Raw genomic sequence first — 22,520 nt, 5'->3', positions numbered from 1 at the left:
ATAGAAGATCCCTTGCTGCTAATCGAAAAGAGTAGCCCATGAAGTGGCGACAGCGGGTATACTCTCTTAATATCTGTGTGGTCCTTAACCATATGTCTGAAGCCATATAACTGTAAATAAAATGGTGGTGCGTCGTTAAATAAAATAAAACAATTTCCTTCCTTCTGTCAATGATGGAGGTAAATGGCAGAGAGAATCAGTCTTTAGGGCTTATTGACTTGTTAAACTTGGTCTGTAGAAGCAAAACATTGCACAAGAACAAACACAATGGATGTTTAAAATAATTATTTAATATACATATGCAGGAAAGCTAAATGCTGCCATTTTTTCCCTTTTTTTTTTTTTTTTTAAATAATAATAAAATTAATTAACCAGTTTAAACTAATAAAATAAAACGATAATCAAAACAGCAAAAAGAAGTTTCAATTTTTTTTTAAGATTTCAGGAATCTTGCAATTTTTTTTTAGTTTTTTGGAAGTAAGATTTCTATTTACTATTTATTAACTATCCGTATTATTATCAATGATCTATTTTTCATGTAACAATAGTAGCAGCATTTGGCTTGTGTAGATAATATATATTATCAATGGATCGAAGACAACAGCAACTGGGGGAGGTAATGATATATTACCCAGATTTAGGGGGATCAGTACCTCCCCCTCCTACTTCTAAACCCTATGTATGTTCAGAACAAAAAGCTATTCAGTAACGTTTCACACAGGCCACTGATGTACCTTCCCCCCCTCGCATAGGCCACTGATGTACCTCCCCCCCCCTCCTTACTTTTGACTCCTATGAGTATGGTATGCATTCACACAAAAAACAAAAAAAAAACATAAAAGACAACCTAATCCGTAAAGTTTTGCATAGGCCACTGATGTGCCTCCCCCTCCCTACTTTAGACTCCTATGAGTGTACATTAAAAAAACGAAAGAAAAAAAAGATACTTAATCAGTAAAGTTTCGTTTAGGCCACTGATGTGTCTCCCCCTCCCCTTACGTCTGACTCCTATGAGTATACATTCAGAAAAACTTTGTAAAGTTTAGCTTAGGCCACTAATGTGCCTCCCCCTCCCCTTACTTTCGACTCCTATGAGCACACATTCAAAAAAAGAAGAAAAAAAGATACTTAATAAGTAAAGTTTCGTTTAGGCCAATGATGTGCCCCCCCCTCCCCTTACTTCCATGTCCTATGAGCATACATTCAGAAAAAAGCCAGCAGTTATTGGGTAAAACATCGCATGGGCCACTGTATGGAGCTTGATGTAGTCACTTGTGGTTGCGTGTTTCCGGCCGGCATCGTGGTGCCGTCTGGGCAAGTTGTCTCGCGGCGTTCTGGCCACTGGACCACATCGATAGGTGGCGGTGGAGGCGGCGGCGGTGTGGGCGGCCGGCTGTTGTAGATGTCGCAAATGGATTTTTAAGGAAAGTAGAAATAAAATACACAACCGAATTACTACCAGTATAATATAAATTAAATTATAATATGCTAGCAGTGGCGGATCCAGAAAATCCATTATGGGGGGGGATTAATATTTATTAACCCAGCGGGCACTCATAATGGGGAAAATAAAAATCATAATTTCTCACACTGAGAAATTATCCAATCTAATTAAAATTAGCTCTACTGGGTCTAGCCAGAAGATCTAACAGCATTGCGTGGACTCCCATGTCCAGGTGACATTTCATCTATAAATAACAATTTAAATATCGACCAATTACACTTAGCCATTTATAGCGTTATTCGGAAGCATACAAATTCTAAAAATATCAGGCGAGACTATTTATGCAATAGGCGAACTTGTTGGTCTCTTTTAACATTGAAAAAAAAATGGGGGAAAAAGTGCAGTAATAAACTTTGGATTGTATACTAATATAAACAGATTTTATGGCTATACCATCACGGTTTATTTTTTCGTCTTGAAACGACTTTTATATAAAATTTTATATTGCAATTAGTTTCCGGCATACTTCGTAATTCACCCGAATTATTTCGTATACCCTCTGCATAACCCCGAATGTTTTCAAATTCTTTTCAAATCACTGGCATGATTTTGCAAGTAAGTTTTAGATTGGTCGAATAAAAGGTCAACTGGACATGAGCTCCAACGGGCAGCTGTTAGATCCACATGTAATAGTGGAGCTAATTTTAATTAGATTGAGAAATTATCATGCATTGGTTTAACGGACACTACTATTGGACGATTTGACGCCAACAAACCAATCACCTTGTCGGTACTAAATATGACGTCATCACGATTTGGCAAAGCACACACAATGACGTCACGTAGTTTAAAGCGTTTGCGTATTTCTGGTTTCAGTGTTAAACTTGTAATAAAATAGTAGTTTAATGCAATTCATGATAGATTATTTAATTTTTTCACTGAATATATAGAACTTTGGGTTTTGAAAATTATCTGTGAACCATGAATAAAATACAAAGTTAAAGCAATACCCAGAACAGTGAAGTAGTTTACGTCGTTTCTATATTATACATGGATAGATTTTTTTTTTACTGAATATATAGAACTTTGAGTTTTGAAAATTATCTGTGAACCGTGAATGAAATACAAAGATAAAGCAATACCCATAACAGTAAAGTAGTTTACGTCGTTTCTATATTATACATGGACGTGTAGCCGATGTAGGCTAGACCCTATATATCGAAAATAAAGGCTTTTTTTTTTTTTTTTTTTTTTTTTTTTTAACCAAATAGCTGGGGTAATAAATAGAATAACAAACTGTACCAGTTACTATCAAATTTATGTCCCTCGTGAAATAATTTTCACTTGTCACTCGCTAAAGCTCGGACAACTGAACATTAGTTCATTCAGGACATAAATTTGATAATAAACTGGTAACTCGTTTATTATCCTCTATATAATACAATTATAAGTAGCAAATTCTGGGGGATGTATACTGAACAAAATAAGAAACTTCCGCTAACTTTGCTTGAACATAACTTGATGAAAACAAACCGGAGGAATAATTGTTATATATGCGTTTAAAGAGTGTTCCATGATGCATCGTTTGGTGCAAAAATCATGGCCATAGGTTAACAAACTGGGAGAAATTTTGACCAAGTGTGGTAGGGGTAAAAAAAAAAAACAAAAAAAACCCCCACTTAATAACGGGTATGACCACCTCTTGAATTGACCACTGTAGTGTATCACAGGCGCATAGAATTGACTAAGTGTTGATTTCTGCCTGTGGAATATTGTTCCATTCCTGAATGAGCGCTTGATGAAGTTCGTTGACGTTAGCGGGTGGGTTGGGACGATGCCTCAATCGTCTGTCCAGACTATCCCAGACATGCTCGATGGGGTTGAGATCAGGACTTTTAGCGGGCCAGTCATCAATGAAACCAATGTTATTTGTCCTAAGAAAATTTACAGTGTCTCTAGCTGTATGAGAGGTGGCATTATCATGCTGAAAAATCGAGATGTTGGCGTTGTTATGGAACAGAGGAATGACGTGATGAGCGAGAATGTCATCGCGGTAACGTTGAGCATTTAAATTGCCATCAGTGACGACTAGTGGTGAACGATAACCATGGGCAATAGCTGCCCAGATCATGACAGAACCCCCACCCCCGAAACGATCTCGTTCAAGAACACAACGGTCAGCATAGCGTTCATTTCTCCTATGGTAGACGCGCACCCTGCCATCACCACGTTGTAAAGAAAATCTGGATTCATCCAAAAAAAGAACGGTATTCCAGCGTCGCCGTATCCAACGAGAGTGTACACGTGCCCAATTAAGATGATTTAGACGATGACGTTGCGTTAAAACGCATCCGACGTAAGGACGTCGTGCATATAAACTGTTCTCCCGCAGACGATTACGAACAGTTTGCCCACTGATTCGGTTATTATGAAGCCCAGGTGTGTTAGCAGCAGTAGCAGTGGCAGTTTGGAATCGATTGCGCAAATGCGTGTTCATGATATAGCGGTCTTGACCACGCGTTGTAACACGCGGACGTCCACGACGTGGCAAGTCGTTGGTGCTTCCTGTCGTTCGAAATATTACGCGAAGATTTCGTATCGCTCGACTAGAACTCCCAACATGTCTTGCAACGTCTTCTGTCGACATGCCAGCATCAAGCATGCCAATCGCCCGTTCGCGTAAATTATTGGGTATTCTTGGCATACTAAAAATGCTACAATGTAAAAAACGTTAATTTTGTTTACAAATTTTGAAGCGTTTTCGTTCACTTGACAACAATGTCAGTAAGACAAGTAAAACAAATTGACCGAATACTACACGGGACATGTCGAACAATGCATACACGTGCAAATTGAATTTCACGTTGTCGACGATTAACAGTGCAAAAATAATCGATAAAATTCATGAATCCTGATAATACAGCTCAAGGCTAATACTACCTATATAATTTCATTACACAATGAATTCTTTAACACAACAAATACTATATGTACAAATCGGAAGTTTCTTTTTTTGTTCAGTATATGTACTACCGTGTCTGTGGGATGGTGCATATAAAAGTTCCCTTGCTGCTAATCGAAAAGAAGTGGCGAATGCAGGTTTCCTCCCTCAATATTTGTGTAGGCTTAACCATATATCTGACGCCATATAACCGTAAATAAAATGTGCTGAGTGCGTCGTTAACTAAACCATTTCCTTGTTCATTTACCTAATAACTGTAAAGTGACATGGCCGCAGTTTTTCACCTACGTGCGAACACACGCGAATGAGCTTTTGCCAAACCATAAGAAATGAAATACATATTAAAAAAAAAAAAAAAATTATAATATTGGTCAGAATACTTCTTAATGACAAACAAAATGGGAGGTGGAGGTGGTGGTGCTACTGGTGCGCGTTGCGTATGTTTTTTAGGAGGGAGAAAAGTCACAAAACATCACAATGTGAGAGGAGAGTGGTGATAAAAACAGCCGAATTATGTGTTAAGCTATAGTCTAACTAGACGCGAGCGACGCAAGTGAATGAATGAATAATGAATGAATGTTTAACAACACCCCAGTACACAACTACTCAAAGTATATGAAAAGTGTAGCGGCGCGAGTGATGCGAGCGATTATTTTTAGAAATCATTAATTTCAATCGCCGTATCCTAACCGCACGCGTACGGCGCGACAGATAAATAACCGCGAGCGATTATTTCAGAAATAATTGATTTTAATCGCCGTATCCTAACTGCACGCGCACAATCTAATTAAAATTGGCTCCACTATTACATGTGGATCTAAAGACAGCCAGTTGGAGCTCATGTCCACCAATCAAAACCTTACTTGCAGAATCCTGCCAGTGATTTAAAACTAACAACACTGCGTAGTCCCCAATGTCCAGGTAACATTTCGTCTGTAAATAATAATTTAAATATTGACCAATCACACTTCGCCTTTTATAACGTTATTCGGGAGCATACAAATTCTAAAAATATCGGGCGAGTCTATTTTAGTGGCCGCAGTACAGCGAACCATACCAATACGTACGGGGTGGGTTATCAGTCTTCAGTTTTACATTAAAAATTATTTATTAATTTTATTTATAAAATAATAAAAGACCTAAATCAGTCTTCAGTTTTACATTACAAATTATTTATTTTATAAAATAAAACATGTTTTAAGGCATTCGTAATTCACACGAAACATGTCGTATACCCTCAGGATAATTCGGAATGTTTTCAAATTATTTTTAAATCACTGGCATGATTCTGCAAGTAAGGTTTTGATTGGTGGACATGAGCTCCAACTGGCTGTCTTTAGATCCACATGTAATAGTGGAGCTAATTTTAATTAGACTGGCACGCGCGTGCAGTTAGGAGATACAGGCTGTCAGCAATTGAAAGCAATGATTTCTAAAATAATCGCTCGCGGCCGGTTAGGATACAGCTTTATATAATTGTAGAACGGTCCCTAACAGGCCTTACTAGTTGCTGGATATGGGCCAGTTCACACGCGGCTCCTGAGATGAGGGTGTCTGTTGCTCCTCCAAGGTTTTCTCCCTGTTTTTCTTTCGGTTTCTACATTCGACTGGCCACGACAGTAGTCCAGGTTGAGTTTTAACGTTCGCTCCGGGGCCATTAAAATAATTTTGCTTAACTGAGGACGGCTGTTGAAGTGAGCACGGCAGCCGAAGTGGGGACGACTGCTGAACTGGGGACGGCTGCTGAACTGGGGACGGCTGCTGAACTTGGGAACACACTTTCTCGACAAACTGCTGTTGCTCTGGAATGCATCTGGCTTCCAAACTTTTTAGCCCTGGGTCATCACATTTATGTGGGTGTTTCCAGGAAAGATATTTAACGTCAACTTCAACATTCTCCCCTGGACCATTAACTGACGTTTTCTCAGCATTGGTCTGTTGCTGAATGGGGGACGGCTGTTTAACAGGACACTGTAGAGTTTTGTGAGCGTCCTTTCGTTTTTTACATTCGAGTGGCCATGAAAGCATTCCAGGGTGACTTTGGTACTTGCTCTGGGGACTATTATCTGACATCCTGTAATTTTATCCCAGGACGTATACGTCCCGATTCAGAATTTGGAAAGCGACCGAGGGGCTTTCTTTTTGTTGTTGCCGGATGCGGTAGTCACAACTTGAAAAAAAAAGACGAAAAAAAAAAAGAAAAAAAGGAAAATGTTTATTCACAATTTTCAATCATTATTTATTCCGTGCATGGCTTACAACTAATATTGTGAATGAAATGATGAAAATACCTGATGAAAAGTGTTCAGGCCGGCACATTTTATTCGAATTACTCTAGTTTTTGCCCGAATTTGAGGATATTCTCTCCCTTCACCCCCCCCCCCCCCCCCCCCCACACGCACACCTTTTCGTACGCTTATGTTTTTAATGACAGGATTCTTAAGAGATGCAATATTCCATAATTACCACCAAAAAAACACCCAACCCCCCCCCCCCCCAAAAAAAAAAAAAAAAAAAAACAACTCAGGAATATAGACAAAGAGTAATGTATGACAAATAGTAATAATAGGTAGCAAGTAATCAATATTAATTATGTAAAGGGTATTAGTTTCAGCAATCGATGGAGGTAATTGTAGATAACATTTACGCGGGTAACAAGTTATTTGACAGTTTATACATAATTTGTGTCGTTTACACATTTCTAGTATAGGTGAGGACGTAGCCCAGTGGTAAAGCGCTCGCTTGATGCGCGGTCGGTGTGGGATCGATCCCCATCGGTGGGTCCATCGGACTATTTTTCATTCTAGCCAGTGCACCACAACTGGTATATCAAAAGCCGTGGTATGTGCTATCCTGACTGTGGGGTGGTGCATATAAAAGATCCCTTGCTACTAATGGAAATATGTAGCGATTTCCTTTCTGAGACTATATACGTCAAAATTACCAAATGTTTGACATCCAATAGCCGAGGATTAATACTGTGCTCTAGTGGTGTCGTTAAACAAAACCAACTTTAACTTTAACCTTTCTAGTAGTGATGTGAAATCAGGTTTTTTTGTATATATAAAGATGATGTGAGGTCCCCCCTAACAGCACAACAGATATGGTTCTGAAGCATATGGTTGGCTATTTTCAGGATTTTGTGCCAGTTATCCAAGATTATATCAGCATAATGGAATACTAAAAGGATTTTAAAGATCTGTATTGTTTTCTATAGTTCAGCAAGATACTTGTTTCGGCCCGTTATTTATTGTTGTGATCTTTATTGCTGGGCTGTCGAGGTCCAATGGATGTTGACGTTTAGGCCTACCTTGGTAAACCAGTGATTTCGCCAGCGCCCGGGGCAAGATAAGTATTGCGCCCCCTAACCAGCATCTTCATAAATCACAATCTAATTAAAATTAGCTCCACTATTACATGTGGATCTAACACCAGCCAGTTGGAGCTCATGTCCACCAATCAAAACCTTACTTGCAGAATCATGCCAGTGATTTAAAGCTAACAACACTGCGTAGTCCCCAATGTCCAAGTAACATTTCGTCTGTAAATAATAATTTAAATATTGACCAATCACACTTCGCCTTTTATAACGTGATTTGGGAGCATACAAATTCTAAAAATATCGGGCTAATCTATTTTAGTGGCCGCAGTACAGCGAACCATACCAATACGTACGGGGTGGGTTATCAGTCTTCCATTTTACATTAAAAATTATTTATTTATTTATAAAAAACTAAAACTAAATCAATCTTCAGTTTTACATTACAAATTATTTATTTTATAAAATAAAACATGTTTTAAGGCATTCGTAATTCACACGAGACATGTCGTATACCATCAGGATAATTCGGAATGTTTTCAAATTATTTTTAAATCACTGGCAGGATTCTGCAAGTAAGGTTTTGATTGGTGGACATGAGCTCCAACTGGCTGGTGTTAGATCCACATGTAATTGTGGAGCTAATTTTAATTAGATTGCATAAATCAAGGCTAACATTCGTTCCTCGTATTCAGGAATACGAGGAACGAATATTAGCCTTGATTTATGAAGATGCCTAACCAGTGGATCGTTCAATATGATTAAAATTAACTCTACTTGTCTAGCAGTAGATCTAACAGCATTGCGGGCACTTCCATGTCCAGGTGACATTTCATCTATAAATAACAGTTTAAATATCGACCATTTACACTTCGCCTTTTATAGCGTTATTCGGGAGCATGCAGATTCTAAGAATATCGAGCGAGACTATTTATGCAAAAGGCGAACTTGTTGGTCTATTTTAACTTTTTTTAAAAACAGGGGGAAAAGTGCAGTAATACACTCAGGATTGTATAGGGCTACTAGTATAAACAGATTTTATGGCTACACTATCACGGGGTTTTTTGTCGTCTTGAAACGAATTTTATATAACATTTTATATTGAAATTAGTTTCTGGCATACTTCGTAATTCACCCGAATCATTTCGTATACCCTCGGCATAATCCCGAATGTTTTCAAATTCTTTTCAAATCACTGGTATGATTTTGTAAGTACAGTTTTGATTGGTCGAATGAAAGGTCAACTGGACATGAGCTCCAACAGGGTGCTGTTAGATCCACAGGTAATAGTAATTAACCAGTGGGGCTAATTTTAATTAGATTGTGGATCGTTAGCACTCCCCGAGTTCCTTCCACCAGTCCTGTATTGTGCGCCCATTGGGCTATTTCTCGTTCCAGCCAGTGCACCACGACTGGTATATCAAAGGCCGTGGTATGTGCTATCCTGTCTGTGGGATGGTGCATATAAAAGATCCCTTGCAACTAATGGAAAACAAATGTAGCGGGTTTCCTCTCTATGACTGTGTCAAAATTACCATATGTTTGACATCCAAAAGCCGATGATTAATAAATCAACGTGCTCTAGTGGTGTCGTTAATCAAAAACAAACTTCTTCTGTTGTAATAAATTAATTTACCTCATCATTCAGTGGCCTAAAAAAAATATCCCAAGTATATGATATACTGGCGCTAATTTCCCCAACCCCATCAGACATGGGGAACTAGGGTATCCACGAGTACCCGGGCACGGTCCGAGTCTAGCAAGTAACAGCAAGACTCGAGTCTGTTCACAGGACTCGATTACCCGTGCAAGGAAGACCACTCTCATTTAAAAAAAAAATAGTACTAATAAATTGTAATTTTGCCACATGCTTGCCGCCGGTTACATGATAGGGCTATGAGACATGGAGGAAAAACAAACGTCGAATATTTGGAATGCAATGCATAGGCCTAATGCTAGTTTACTTTATTCCTTAGTCTCATTATCATCTAGTGTAAGTGTCGGGTACCCGGGTCCGGGTCGAGTTTGACTCTCAAGTACCGTACTCAGTCCAATAGTTTGGACTCATGGAGGCCCTACTGTGAACTATGTTTTCTAATGATTTTCTAGAGAGATGATGGGCTGTTTTGGAAGATCTTTACCGACCTCGGTGGTGTCGTCGTTAAGCTATTGGACATACGGTTGGTAGGTACTGGGTTCGCAGCCCGGTACCGTCTCCCACCCAAAGCGAGTTTTAACGACTCGGTGGGTAGGTGTAAGGCCATTACACCCTCCTCTCTCTCATTAACCACTAACAACTAACCCACTGTCCTTGACAGCCCAGATAGCTGAGGTGTGTGCCCAGGACAGCGTGCTTGAACCTTAATTGGATATAAGTTCGAAAATAAGTTGAAATAAAATGCTATCTCTATCAAAGCCAGTAAACACAAATAAATAAATCCATCCGTATCTAAGTAAATAAATAGAAATAAGATAAACTACCGAAGTGATAGGGCTATTATAAGAATAAGAATAATTTATTTGCATAACACTCGCATATGGGCAGAGCAAAAATAACAATATAATATACATTTATCTGCAGTAGCAATAACATAAATATACATTAATTAAATGAACAAACATCTGCATCAACAAATACATATGTAATGTAAGCCTTATTAGTTATAATAATATATATTTAGGTAAAGTAAAGATTGTCAGAAGTGTAGAGCCATGAAAAACCATCAATTCGCCCCTATGGGGTTCGTGAATTATTTTTCACGAATCCACACACCCTCGTACATTCTCCATTAGTTTATACAGACGTGAAATGCAAACAATTTGAAATTACTTCCAACTCATATGCTTTCACGCAACTTAAAGCATCTCTTTACAAAATTGCAAATGATAGGACATAATTCCGGAATATTGTTGCGTGTAAGAAATAAGAATTTTTCATTATTAGTCAGAAAAGAAAAATGTGATTCTTGTTTTATTATTATGTGATGTAAATCATTTCTAAAAGCACACTGAAGTTCCCGATATGATTGATGCTCTTTTCTCTCCCCCAATTAATAAATAAACTTCCTGTGGCAGGGGCCCAGAATTATATAACTAACCCCATTTCCAACCCCTAGGGCTTAAATACATAAAGTATATTATAAAATGTTTTTATTTTTAATTTTTATATTAGACTGCCCGATCTAAAAGGTGACTAAATTAATTGTAATTTTTTTTTATTTATTATTATTTTAGGAACAAAAATTTATAAAGTCCCACTCTTTATTTTTTGGCTGTAATAATCAAAACTATCCCTATAAAGTATCTGCCCCGGGTTGGGTCCCTGGCTATCCAGAGATCGAACTCCGGGGCAGACTTGCTCGAAACCTCTGTGGTATATGAACATCGTAAAAAGTTACGCAACGCAACTTGATAATGAAATGATATTCGTCTTCAACTTCTAGGGGACAGTTGGGACAATATCTCTCATTCGACCCCCAAAATCCATTTACAGAATTTTATGTGTACTTTTTCTACATCAAGTGTAAAATAATTTGTGTTACAAACTTGTTATAGCTCGCTTATGGATCTAGTAACAGGATGAGAACGCAATCTAATTAAAATTAGCTCCACTATTACATGTGGATCTAACAGCAGCCAGTTGGAGCTCATGTCCACCAATCAAAACCTTACTTGCAGAATCATGCCAGTGATTTGAAAATAATTTGAAAATATTTCGAATTATCCTGAGGGTATACGATATGTTTCATGTGAATTACGAATGCCGTATTTAGACCAGTAGAACTAATTTTAATCAGATTGCTAACAACACTGCGTAGTCTCCAATGTCCAGGTAACATTAATTCTGTAAATAATAATTTTAATATTGACCAATCACACTTCGCCTTTTATAACGTTATTTGGGAGCATACAAATTCTAAAAATATCGGGCGAGTCTATTTTAGTGGCCGCAGTACAGCGAACCATACCAATACGTACGGGATGGGTTATCAGTCTTCAATTTTACATTAAAAATTATTTATTTATTAATAAAAAAAACCCACAACTAAATCAGTCTTCACTTTTAAATTACAAATTATTTATTTTATAAAATAAAACATGTTTTAAGGCATTCGTAATTCACACGAAACATGTCGTATACCCTTAGGATAATTCGGAATGTTTTCAAATTATTTTTAAATCACTGGCATGATTCTGCAAGTAAGGTTTTGATTGGTGGACATGAGCTCCAACTGGCTGGTGTTAGATCCACATGTAATAGTGGAGCTAATTTTAATTAGATTGATGAGAACGTATAGGCCTAAACTATATAAACAGAATATACAGCTAGAACCATACTTATTACGTTACGTATTAACCAATAATTAGTTTAGTATCATGTTTTGCATCTAGTTCCAAATGTGGAATGTTTATATGCAATAAAGTTTATCTTATCTCGGTCTTATATGTAAACAGAAATAGTATGTCTAAACATGTAGGGGCCCTCACTTAAATACACGTGACGAATGCTCGCACATAACATGCATATGCAAGGTAATTAAAATAAAAAATCAAACAACAGATAGGCTACCTGAATCGTTGAAGACAACTGATGCTGTTTGTTTACTTGGCAGTGGTGTGTAACGTCACAGTTAAGTGAACAAAACAATGACGTCACAAAATAATTCTGGCGTTTTGCATTTGGTCTCACTACACAGTTGGCATCCGTGTGGCGTTCATAGATCCACCATACTTATGGTTCACATATTCAATTCTAGGAATTGGGGACGAATAAAAATAATACGCATGTTTAATGGTAAGCCTTCTGGCTGTATTTTGTCCATGTTATTGCGGAAAGGGTTAGGACACCCACCCACCCCAGTTCTTAAGATAAGGGGCCATTCAAATATTACGTAACGCTCGAGGGGATGGGTGGGTGTAGGTTGATACGTAATGTAGCGTTACAGGGGTGGGTAGGTGTATTTAAAAGCGTTACGTCTTTATATATTACTAAAATCTTCTCTCTGTTTTTTCGTAAACGCTTTGTCTGTTTTTCGTAAACGCTTTTTCACGGCTACAATGTTTAATTTAGGTAATTATAGCTAGACGTATACACACAAAAAGGATCATAAATCGAGTTGAACTACGTATCTGCGCTTTCCCAAATTGCAAAACATGAAGTACTTTAAAGGGACATACGCTAGTTTTTAAACACTGAGGCGTATTTTTTACTATTAGAGCCGTTTTTGATAACTGAAATCATACTTTACTTAGATTTTATTGTTTATATTATCCATTTCCGTACATTCGAAGTGTTTTTGGTCATCGTGGTGTTGTTAATATCACAAAATGCATTATTCATATTTTTAAAAAAACGTACGTGCGTCTGAGAAGTAACAGTTATGGAGTCGAGTTCTAGTCTATTTTTAGAGGGTATTTTACCATTTCAAAATCACAGACTCGGGTTTCACTCAATTGAAAGTTTATCCAAATGAGTTTCAAGTTTGTAGATTAATTAAACAGTGTGCATTTTCATGGGCTGAAACTAGGGTCTGTCCCTTTAAAATTAATTTGCATCCATAGATTGACTCTCTCTTTTTTTGTGAATAGGAAGGGGGGAGGGAATCTCCAAGCGTTACGTAATGTTTTGGGGGTGTACTATGGTCTAGCGTTATTGGGGTATACTTTTTACAAAAATAGCGTTACGTAATATTTGAACGGCCGCTAAGGGACCGTCTCAAAATTTCATCACTTCTCCCTAAAAGAATAACCCTCTAATACTTTTCACCCCGTCCTACCCTTCTCCAAATGAATTTAGTTAGGGGAAAGGGTGTTGAATTTTTTGGGGCTACAAAAGAGACGTCAAACGTGTGAAACGTGTCACGTGGGCTAATTCTTGTTCCAACCAAACCAGTGTACCACAACTGGTATATCAAAGGCCGTGGTATGTGCTATCCTGTCTGTGGGATGGTGCCTATAAGAGATCCCTTGCTACTAATGGAACAATGTAGCGGGTTTTCTCTATAAGACTATAGTTCAGAATTACCAAATGTTTCACATCCAACAGCCGACGATTAATTAATCAATGTGCTCTAGTGGTGTCATTAAACAAAACCAACCAACTTTTTTCACAGCTGGACAGATCAAGATCTGCGACCATTGAAATTACAGCAGCTGTGATCGTATATTAATTAATCATTCCACCGAGCAACACGTTTTCTTGTTTAAACATGGAGAAGACAACAGTCAAAACAAGTTTTGAGGTGTTATTTTTATTTGAGAAATCACATTTCCACGAAAACTTGGAAATGACATTTATACTTTGTAAAGAGCAAGCATTTGTAAAGTAACAGTATACGTACTACACAACAGATGGCACACTCGGAACAATAAGACCGACATGTAGTTCACAACATTAAAATACATTACGTTAAATGTACAGATAAAAACAATCATACATTGGCTGAACCTGCTACAGCAGACACAGTATAGCAACCACCTGTCTATAATGACCCACAGGGTCGTACCTAGCGTAGCAAGATGGGTGGGGTGGGATGGGATGATGTGTTGGAGCATTTTTAAACTGAAAAGGGCATTTAAAACCTTTTTTTCAAGCCCTGGGACAACTGTATTTGCAACACCCCACCAAACACCTGATGGGTATGGTTCTGACATCAGACTATTCAAATTATATGAAAGCCGATTTGAAATGTCCCACGACTGATGCAAGAATATGGCTGTATCATTCCTAAAACAAATGGAATGGTATTAGGAAAAAAGTCTGTGCACAGTATTGAAGAAAAAAAGGGGCCCTATTTTTCGGGGGAGCAACTGCCCCTTAACCCCCACCCAGCTAACTGCTAAATATGATTCCTAGGAGGTAAATCAATTCACGGTTTTTGTTTGCCAATATATACACTAAATTAATCTGACAAAATAGGCGATTTCTTTTCCTTTTTGATTTTTTTAATGCTATTAATATCTTAGTCATATGTCTGTAAGGACCTCAATGAGGTGGACTCCGGACAGGCAAGCTTGGACCAGTGATAGATTACGCATGTGACAGATGGTTGACTCATAGTGTGGGTAGGGTTATAATATGTTGGATCTTTTTAAATATATATATATATATATATATATGTCGAATTACTGCAATAAACAATGCTTCCTTCTACTTCTCTGAAATAAAATTTTCCAGTGTGAATAAAAATTTACAAATAATTAAACAAACAATTTTTTAATGTGCACACCTCAGAATGCAAAATAAATTTTGCAAATAATACTAATAATAATGAAAGTGGATATCCAAGCTAAGAATGAATGTTTGGTGATGCTATAAAGAAAATGCTGTGATTCAATTTAACACCTCTAGTAATACAAAGAATAAACATACATTATAATTATGTACAAAATATTGACGAATCGTGTATAATATGACAGACTTGTATAATTGCGAGTCCTCACATAAAAGAATGAAAAAGAAGCCATCTTATAGGGATCGGTGACAGATATCAAAGATGAAAGCATTCCTACTTTTCTATCCAAAAATGAAGCACGTAAATGGGCTCTAGTGGATATAGTTCTTTATGTATATAACTCTACAAAAATAGGACAATATTACTTTTATAATACATGTATTAGCCCACTATTAAAAAGCAGAATCTATTTCAACAGTATAAGCTGTGCTGTATCAAATATGAATGATAAAAAGTTGAACTTGGTGAATATATTTCACAATAAACTGACTAAAATTCTAATTTTAAATTAACTCTGGTTGATGAGCCATTATTGAATTGTTTCTTTGCTACCATATAAAAGAAGAAATTGTGTGTTCCTGGAAACCCGATTCTACCTAGAAAAAGGGCTGAATTTAGTATTTAAAAAAAAAATGTTTTTTTAAAAACCCAAACTACCCTACTCAAATGTTCTTGGCACGTTTTCTAAAATACACAACTGTTTTTATTTTAGTCGTAAGGAAAACTTCATTTTGTTAGAAACGTTCAAACACAAATCACTGAATCAACAAGAATGCTGTTTGTTAAATATTAACAACAGGGTTTGAAATTATGAAAGATATTTATTCCTTACTCCCATGTAACTTACTCATATGTACTTAATATTTTACAATAATCTTACGTCAATACATGCTCACCAGTCTTATTTTGCTGGCATTCAAGAACTTAAACACACTGAAAATAACACATAATGATATTATCTTGTGTAGATTTGGCTCTAGATCTTGTAATGATTTTTGTTGTACATGTATAATATTTCTCCGTGTTTTCGTGTGTAGTATGTACAAGTTGAAGCCTCTGTTAAAGACAGGTCTTGACTAGACTACAATGAATTGCTTTCAAAAAGCTGAATACAGATAAATAATTTTTACACATTTTTACATCAATACATAAATGTGATTACACTGGAAGCAAATAATTCAAAACATTTTTGAAGCAGAATGAACTATTATTGATAAATATGCCGAAATGTTCCATTTGATATGTTCTTTTCTTAAACTCAGCTACCAGTAATTATTTTTTTCCATCATGGGAATTATAGTTCTCTTTATTTTAAACAATGTTATATCTTTACCTTTGATATGAAATTGAACAAGGGTTAGCAGGACAAAAATCACCTACGGTGCAATGTAAACATAAATAAAAAGCTTTTCATTAGCCTAGTACCCAGTGATAATACTGTATTAAAAATTGATAATTAAAAATGGATTTTTTTTTTTAAAATTACAATTTTATAAAAGTCACAAATTTATTTAATATCACAAATATTATTTATTTTAGATATATATTTTTTTCGTGAAAAATTCAATAGTACCTATCTGTTAAAGTTTTTAAAAACTTATTTTTCTAATGTAATGTTTATTGTTTTAGTACATCTCATTTCCCTAGTACACCTATAAAATATTTTAACAAGTTAAGTTTTTTAAAATGATTCAACATTCAATTTTGTGAAAAACGCCACAAACAACAATTGTTAACTGACAATGTCGGACTCCACTGGGAGATACTAAATGTTTAAGATGTTGTTGCATTATCTGAAACAAACTATACCAGTATCAGATAATGAATCCAGTAATATTTTTAAAATGTTTAAAAACACCACATCTTTATATAACTACAACTTGTCTGTCCTAAATATGACTTGTAACAACATAGTTTATAAAAAAAATTAAACATTTTTATTACAACTTGTTTATGTAGAACATTGTTCTAAATTTTAATGATAAAGTTTTTAAAAAGTTTTCAAAATCATTATCAAATATTATATTTCTATTAAAACATTTGTCTAGCACAATGAATGTCCTAAATTTTAATCATAAAAGTTTCTAAAGTTATTATAAAATTTCTTTGAAAAATGGGGGGGGGGGGGGGGGGGGGGGGGGGGGGGGGGGAATCCCCGTCTTATTGCTATTTTCTATTAAAAAAAACCTCATCTGTCTAGCACAATGCCCTAAATTTTAATAATATGTTTCTTTTTAAATATCCTAAATCTTAAAGACAAGTTTTCAAAAATTCATTCCTTAAAACATTTTTGTAAAAAATGTTACAAAAAAACCCAAATTCTGATTATAGAATCCGTAAACAGGTATGTATACTTTAAGATTCAACAGTCGTTTGCAGAATTCTAATGATAGAGTCTGTAAACTGGTATACTTTAAGATTCAAGAGTCGTTTTCAAAGGCCACTCTACGCCATCAGGAGTCTTCACCAATCGGCCGATTTCCGGTTCGGAGGCTTGCTGGAGCGATTGAGTATTCGGTTCCTGTTGGCTCGGACTGACGGCCAGGTTGTCCCTGGCCTCCAGGTCGCGTCTCTGTTGTCTGGACCCGGACCCGTGCTCCTCGCACGGCACGTTGTCGGGGCACGGCCAATGCAGGTTGTCAACCGTGTCAGGCTGCGTGCAGTCGGGCTTTGGTGTCGGGTTTCTCGCCCCAGAGCGCACCCCCGATCCCGATTTTACTGTTGACGGCGACCTTTGTGGCAAAAGGTCTCCGGTTTGTCCAGCCTCAATGTCAGGTCTGATTGGCAGTGGTTGTGGTACCTGAAAAGTGAAAAGGAAAGAAATATTTCACACTTTAGCAGGGCTAGCTCTGCGACTAACTAAATTCGCAACATATTTTTGCAACTCTTTAAAACAGTTCGTGAATTTTATTTTAAATTGGCAAAATAATTGCATGTAATAATTAAGGTTTTGTTAGATGATGTTGGTGATGATGATGATGATGATGATGATGATGCAGGGACATCGGAGCTGGGGCGGCAAACACTGTCCCAATATTTCGTCTGGTTCTGGGGTGTTTTTTTCTGAAGTCTTAATTTTCATAAAAACAAATACAAATTCCCACTATCACTAATTGTCGAAGTTTAGTGGACATTGCATTCGCTAGCTGCAAATGCTAGTATAATACAAGTTTGCAAATTATATAATGAATCGCAACTGACAACTTTCCGAAAATTCTAGGTATGCTGTTTAATATTCTGACAATATCGCCTAAAAGTAGATCTTTGAAAATGTTTGATTCGAGAACACCCCTGCATCAACATCTGCACCCCACCCACCCTCTCTGCCACCCTAATGTCAAATTCCTTCTGAAGCCCCTGTGATGATGATGATGATAATGATATAATTTATTTTTCTATTTTTATCCAATTATAATTCAGACATTATGGCCGTGAACCTTAGATGAGCACAGTAATAAAAATAAATTGCATCAATGTCATCATAATTTCAGGTGACCTTACCCTAGACTTTTTCAGTTTTCCACTGAGAATTAAATCTCCTTCGGTCTTGCAGCGGAGCAGTTTCTCCATAGCATTTTCTGACCTCGCCGTGAAGTTCGTCATTTGGATTCCTGAAATGATTAACATTATTAACACCTTTTTCTTACACACCCGTTGGTGAGAACACCATGCATTATTTTTGGTTACACATGGTTGTACCTGTGTTAACAATTCCAAGATATACGACTGGCTGCTCCTAGGTGATGACCAGGTCACCAATGCCATGCATCCAATGAAAAACTACACGATGGAAATCAATTAGACTGTGACGTATAGTTAACCTGACATTCATTTGTCTGTGACGCTTAAGTTAGCTACAAGTACAACGGCTGTAAATAACTTTTAGTCGAAAAAGATGTTAAAATTTGCTTAAAGCCTGGTTTTTGTGGATATGTAAGAAATAGAATAATACATTTGTGTCTGTCAGATAAAATTTATCTCACAACTTGTTGTTTAAAAAAGTATCAAACTCGCTTTTGCACGTTAGATACATTTTAAAACAACTCATTGTGAGATAAATGTTATCTAACGGCCACTCAAGTGTTATTCTCTATATGCAGGGTTTGAAATAGCAGCCTGCAAAATGCAACAAGTAGTCCTTTTTCACAGTTAGTATTATCCATTAGCTCTTCAATGAAAACCAAAACTATTAGTGCAATAATCAAGTTACCTGGCAGTTTGTTAGGCATATCCCATGTTCCCACAAAGGTTCCCCATGGTGATATCCTTGACCTTGGGACTCCAGTAGAAAGGTGTCCCCGGTTACTGGCAATAATTTCTGTGGTGCCTGCCCTTCTACGTGGCATCTGAAAGATATTATTATATTTATTAAGCTTCAATCTTGTCTCTCATTTATAGGCTTTGCCTTCTAATAAATAAAAAAAGAAGCCAAATTATAATTTTCTCTGTTGGTGGTCATCACTGGTGTTGGGTGGAGGGATTTTGCATTTTGTATGATTTCAGAGTTCATGACAACATGAATGAATCAATGAATGGATGCATGCATGGACGGATGGACAGACAAACCAATGAACAGATGGATAGATTTTTGGATAGATGGACTAACAGACCGATGCATGGATGGACAGATGAACCAGTGGACAAATGGATCGGTTTTGGGTGGGTGGATTGATGGATTGATGGATGGATGGTTGGATGGACAGATGTACCAGTGGACAAATGGATGGATGGGTGGATGGACAGATGAACCAGTGGAAAATGGATGGATGGATGGGTGGATGAACAGTACAGAAATATATTTTTAAACTTCACATAAAATTTAATTAGTTTTTAAATTTATTATAAAAATGTGTCATACTTAAGAGCTTAAATCAACTGCTGGTAGAATCTTCTTTTTAAGGCCACTCAACCTATCTACTAAGTGTAGCAGTCTGAAACAGGTGGTCTTTATACAGAGATACATGTAAAACATAGGACTGTTCAGCAAGGGGAAGGGGGAGGGGGTTACTGGATGTATTATATATGACTTTTTTTTAAATTAATTATTTATTAATACTAAACAAACAAATCAAAAATATAAACAACAAACACAATACAGTTGGTTAAATTACATCATTATGTCTTGTTCTCTGTAAAACATTATATTCACCAAAAACATAATGATTAGACATAATTTTTTAATACATGTACAATAACTGTTAGAATACCTTACCCTTCCAAATTCGTTTGGAATTTGCCAGTTTTGAAGGGACACTGGATGGAAAGTTTTTTCAAACTGAAAAATATGACAAAACAGCAATCAAACACTATTCAATACAAATATTTGTAGAGGTGACAAATGTTCTTTAATTAAAGGAGGGGACAATTAAGACATTTGGCCTGGTATGCATATTCAACGATATATAATGCACATTATTGCTTAATATCAACAAGTATAATCATATAGTTAATTAATAAAACGGTTAAATGTGACGGCTGTTATATATAACGGGTGCAGCCATTTTGTACCATCCCAGTGAATACGCCCTCTAGCGAGCTGGTGGTTACGTAATACCTAATGTGTCACGTCAGGAATTAGTCTTCGAACTGAAGAAACAAAACATACCTGATTTTTGCAGATGCATCGCAATGTTCTGTAATTATATCCATCCTAGTAAGCCAGTACCAATTATATATTATTTTTCAATACAAAATAAACCACTATTGTCAAAGTGTTGAAATAACTGTATTATGTTTCGTACATAAATTAACCCACGTACTGAAACAATAATCGGAGTGTTTTCTTGGTTAATTGGTCTTTTCTTTCTGTGGCCTTTCTGTGGTTCCTGATTGGCAGGTGTATATTCAGACGGTCCCCAGACACTGTGTCTAGACACACTAAAAAGACGTGCCTCTTTTATGAAGATCACAGGGTATTGTGTGATAACAGCACGGATACACCACAAATCGTAATGGACATTACCAACCGCCCTGCTTTATTACTGTAAGTAATTCTGTAAAACCCTTGAATAAGTAGACTTTCCCATCTAAAATCACAAAACTGACCAATTACGTCGTCCCAAAGAAAAGAAAAGTATCACTTGGGTATCGTGAGTGGTAGTTTTTGCTCAAACGTGCCCTACCAATAGGCCTAATAGTATGCATTTTTTCTTTGGATTTTTTTTAAAAGAAAAATATTATAACTCTATTTCGTTCTATTGATTTAACCTGAAATATATTTAGTTAAATAGTTTATTATACTATCAAGTCATTTGTGTTGTTTTACAAGTCAGGTTGATGAAAGCGAAGCGCCTTGTCGTAAATTAGAGCATTTGTTTACACTGTGCATAGAGAAGTTGGACGGAGCTGACGTCACTTCGCCCCAAGCTATACCACCGGACGCCACAAAAACGAAACAAAATGGCGGACCCCAGTTAGCAGGAATAATCATGGTTTTTTATTAACTCTAAAATTACGTGTTTTTCATTTGTTAAAGTGTCAGTATGTGTTGGTGGTCCGGGTATGCATCTTTCCAACACATAAGTCTCTTATTTGAGTTGACTCTACCTTTAAACTGTGAATGCTTTTGAAAACCATACTAAAACATCAATTTGCAGCAATGATTACACAGTACTTTTACTTATTAATTTATTTATAATTTTTATGCTTGTGGGTTTAACATTTTACATAGATGGTGGTACTGAGACATCTTTTTACATTTAGAAGGCTGTGTTTGGCATAGGCATGGAAAGATGCCAACAACTGCTGAATGGGGAAGGGGCAGTTGCATATTCTGGCCACCTCAGCTACAAATAGTTCACAGGGCTTGACCTTAGCAGTAGCCGAGGGTGTTTTGGCTACCAAATTTTTGCTCGGGCTACCATGCAGATGTTTAAACCTGGTAGTCCACTGGCCTACTATATATTTGCTTTACACGTCCTGTTACTCCATAGTCAACATATACTAGTGTATATTTCACAGTATTTTTATCATGATTTAAAAAAAAATCCTAAAACATGTTTAAATAAAAATAGATTATATATATATTTTTTTTTTTTTTTTTTTTAATGCATTAAAATTATGGGGCTACCGATTATTACTGGGGCTACCAGATTTTAAAACCTAGTAGCCCGGTTGGCTACCACTGAAAAAAAAGTTAAGGTCAAGGCATAGTTCATTGAATTGGCTGTATCATATGCTGTTTTATTTAGATCTTGATGACAGTTTTAACAAATTGCACATAAAACTGGAACATTTTTTTTTCCAAAACGTATTTCTTTTCTGTTTAGGTCAAGCCAAACCGAAATTATAACTGACAACACAATACTTTTTGTGGAGGTTGGGACTTGCATGGTAGAAGCTATGGAATAAAAATCATGTTTTTGCACACTTTATTTTCCTCTACAGTACAGACACTGACAAGTTAAGTATACCAACTAGTGACAGTAATTGTTGTCTTACCTGATTTGCATGAAAATTGAAAGCCATATTTGAACTTATCGTAATTATACGAGTCTACAGACTTTTAAAGCTCGATTTTCAAACTTGTATAAAACGGAAGCTGTCGTCAACGCAATCGTT

The 22,520-nt window shown here is 36.5% G+C and overlaps 2 protein-coding genes across 2 annotated transcripts; both read right to left on the bottom strand.

Annotated features, from left to right (window-relative positions):
• Positions 1 to 270: 270 nt before the first annotated feature.
• Positions 271 to 12,445, bottom strand: LOC121386849. The gene is made up of 3 exons (XM_041517869.1): positions 12,296 to 12,445; positions 5,911 to 6,576; positions 271 to 1,393 (listed from the first exon to the last, which is right to left on the bottom strand). The coding sequence occupies exons 2-3, from the start codon at positions 6,477 to 6,479 to the stop codon at positions 1,222 to 1,224; spliced, it is 741 nt and encodes a 246-aa protein (XP_041373803.1). The 5' UTR covers positions 6,480 to 6,576; positions 12,296 to 12,445; the 3' UTR covers positions 271 to 1,221.
• A 4,641-nt stretch (positions 12,446 to 17,086) lies between these two features.
• LOC121386305 (protein Flattop homolog) lies at positions 17,087 to 22,520 on the bottom strand. The gene is made up of 5 exons (XM_041517161.1): positions 22,401 to 22,520; positions 20,173 to 20,235; positions 19,171 to 19,306; positions 18,462 to 18,571; positions 17,087 to 17,760 (listed from the first exon to the last, which is right to left on the bottom strand). Exons 1-5 carry the CDS (start codon positions 22,425 to 22,427, stop codon positions 17,374 to 17,376), a joined length of 723 nt encoding a protein of 240 aa, XP_041373095.1. The 5' UTR covers positions 22,428 to 22,520; the 3' UTR covers positions 17,087 to 17,373.

Source organism: Gigantopelta aegis, chromosome 12 (assembly GCF_016097555.1).
Source record: "Gigantopelta aegis isolate Gae_Host chromosome 12, Gae_host_genome, whole genome shotgun sequence".
Lineage (NCBI taxonomy): Eukaryota > Metazoa > Mollusca > Gastropoda > Neomphalida > Peltospiridae > Gigantopelta > Gigantopelta aegis.
This window is presented reverse-complemented; position numbering and strand designations above follow the sequence as displayed.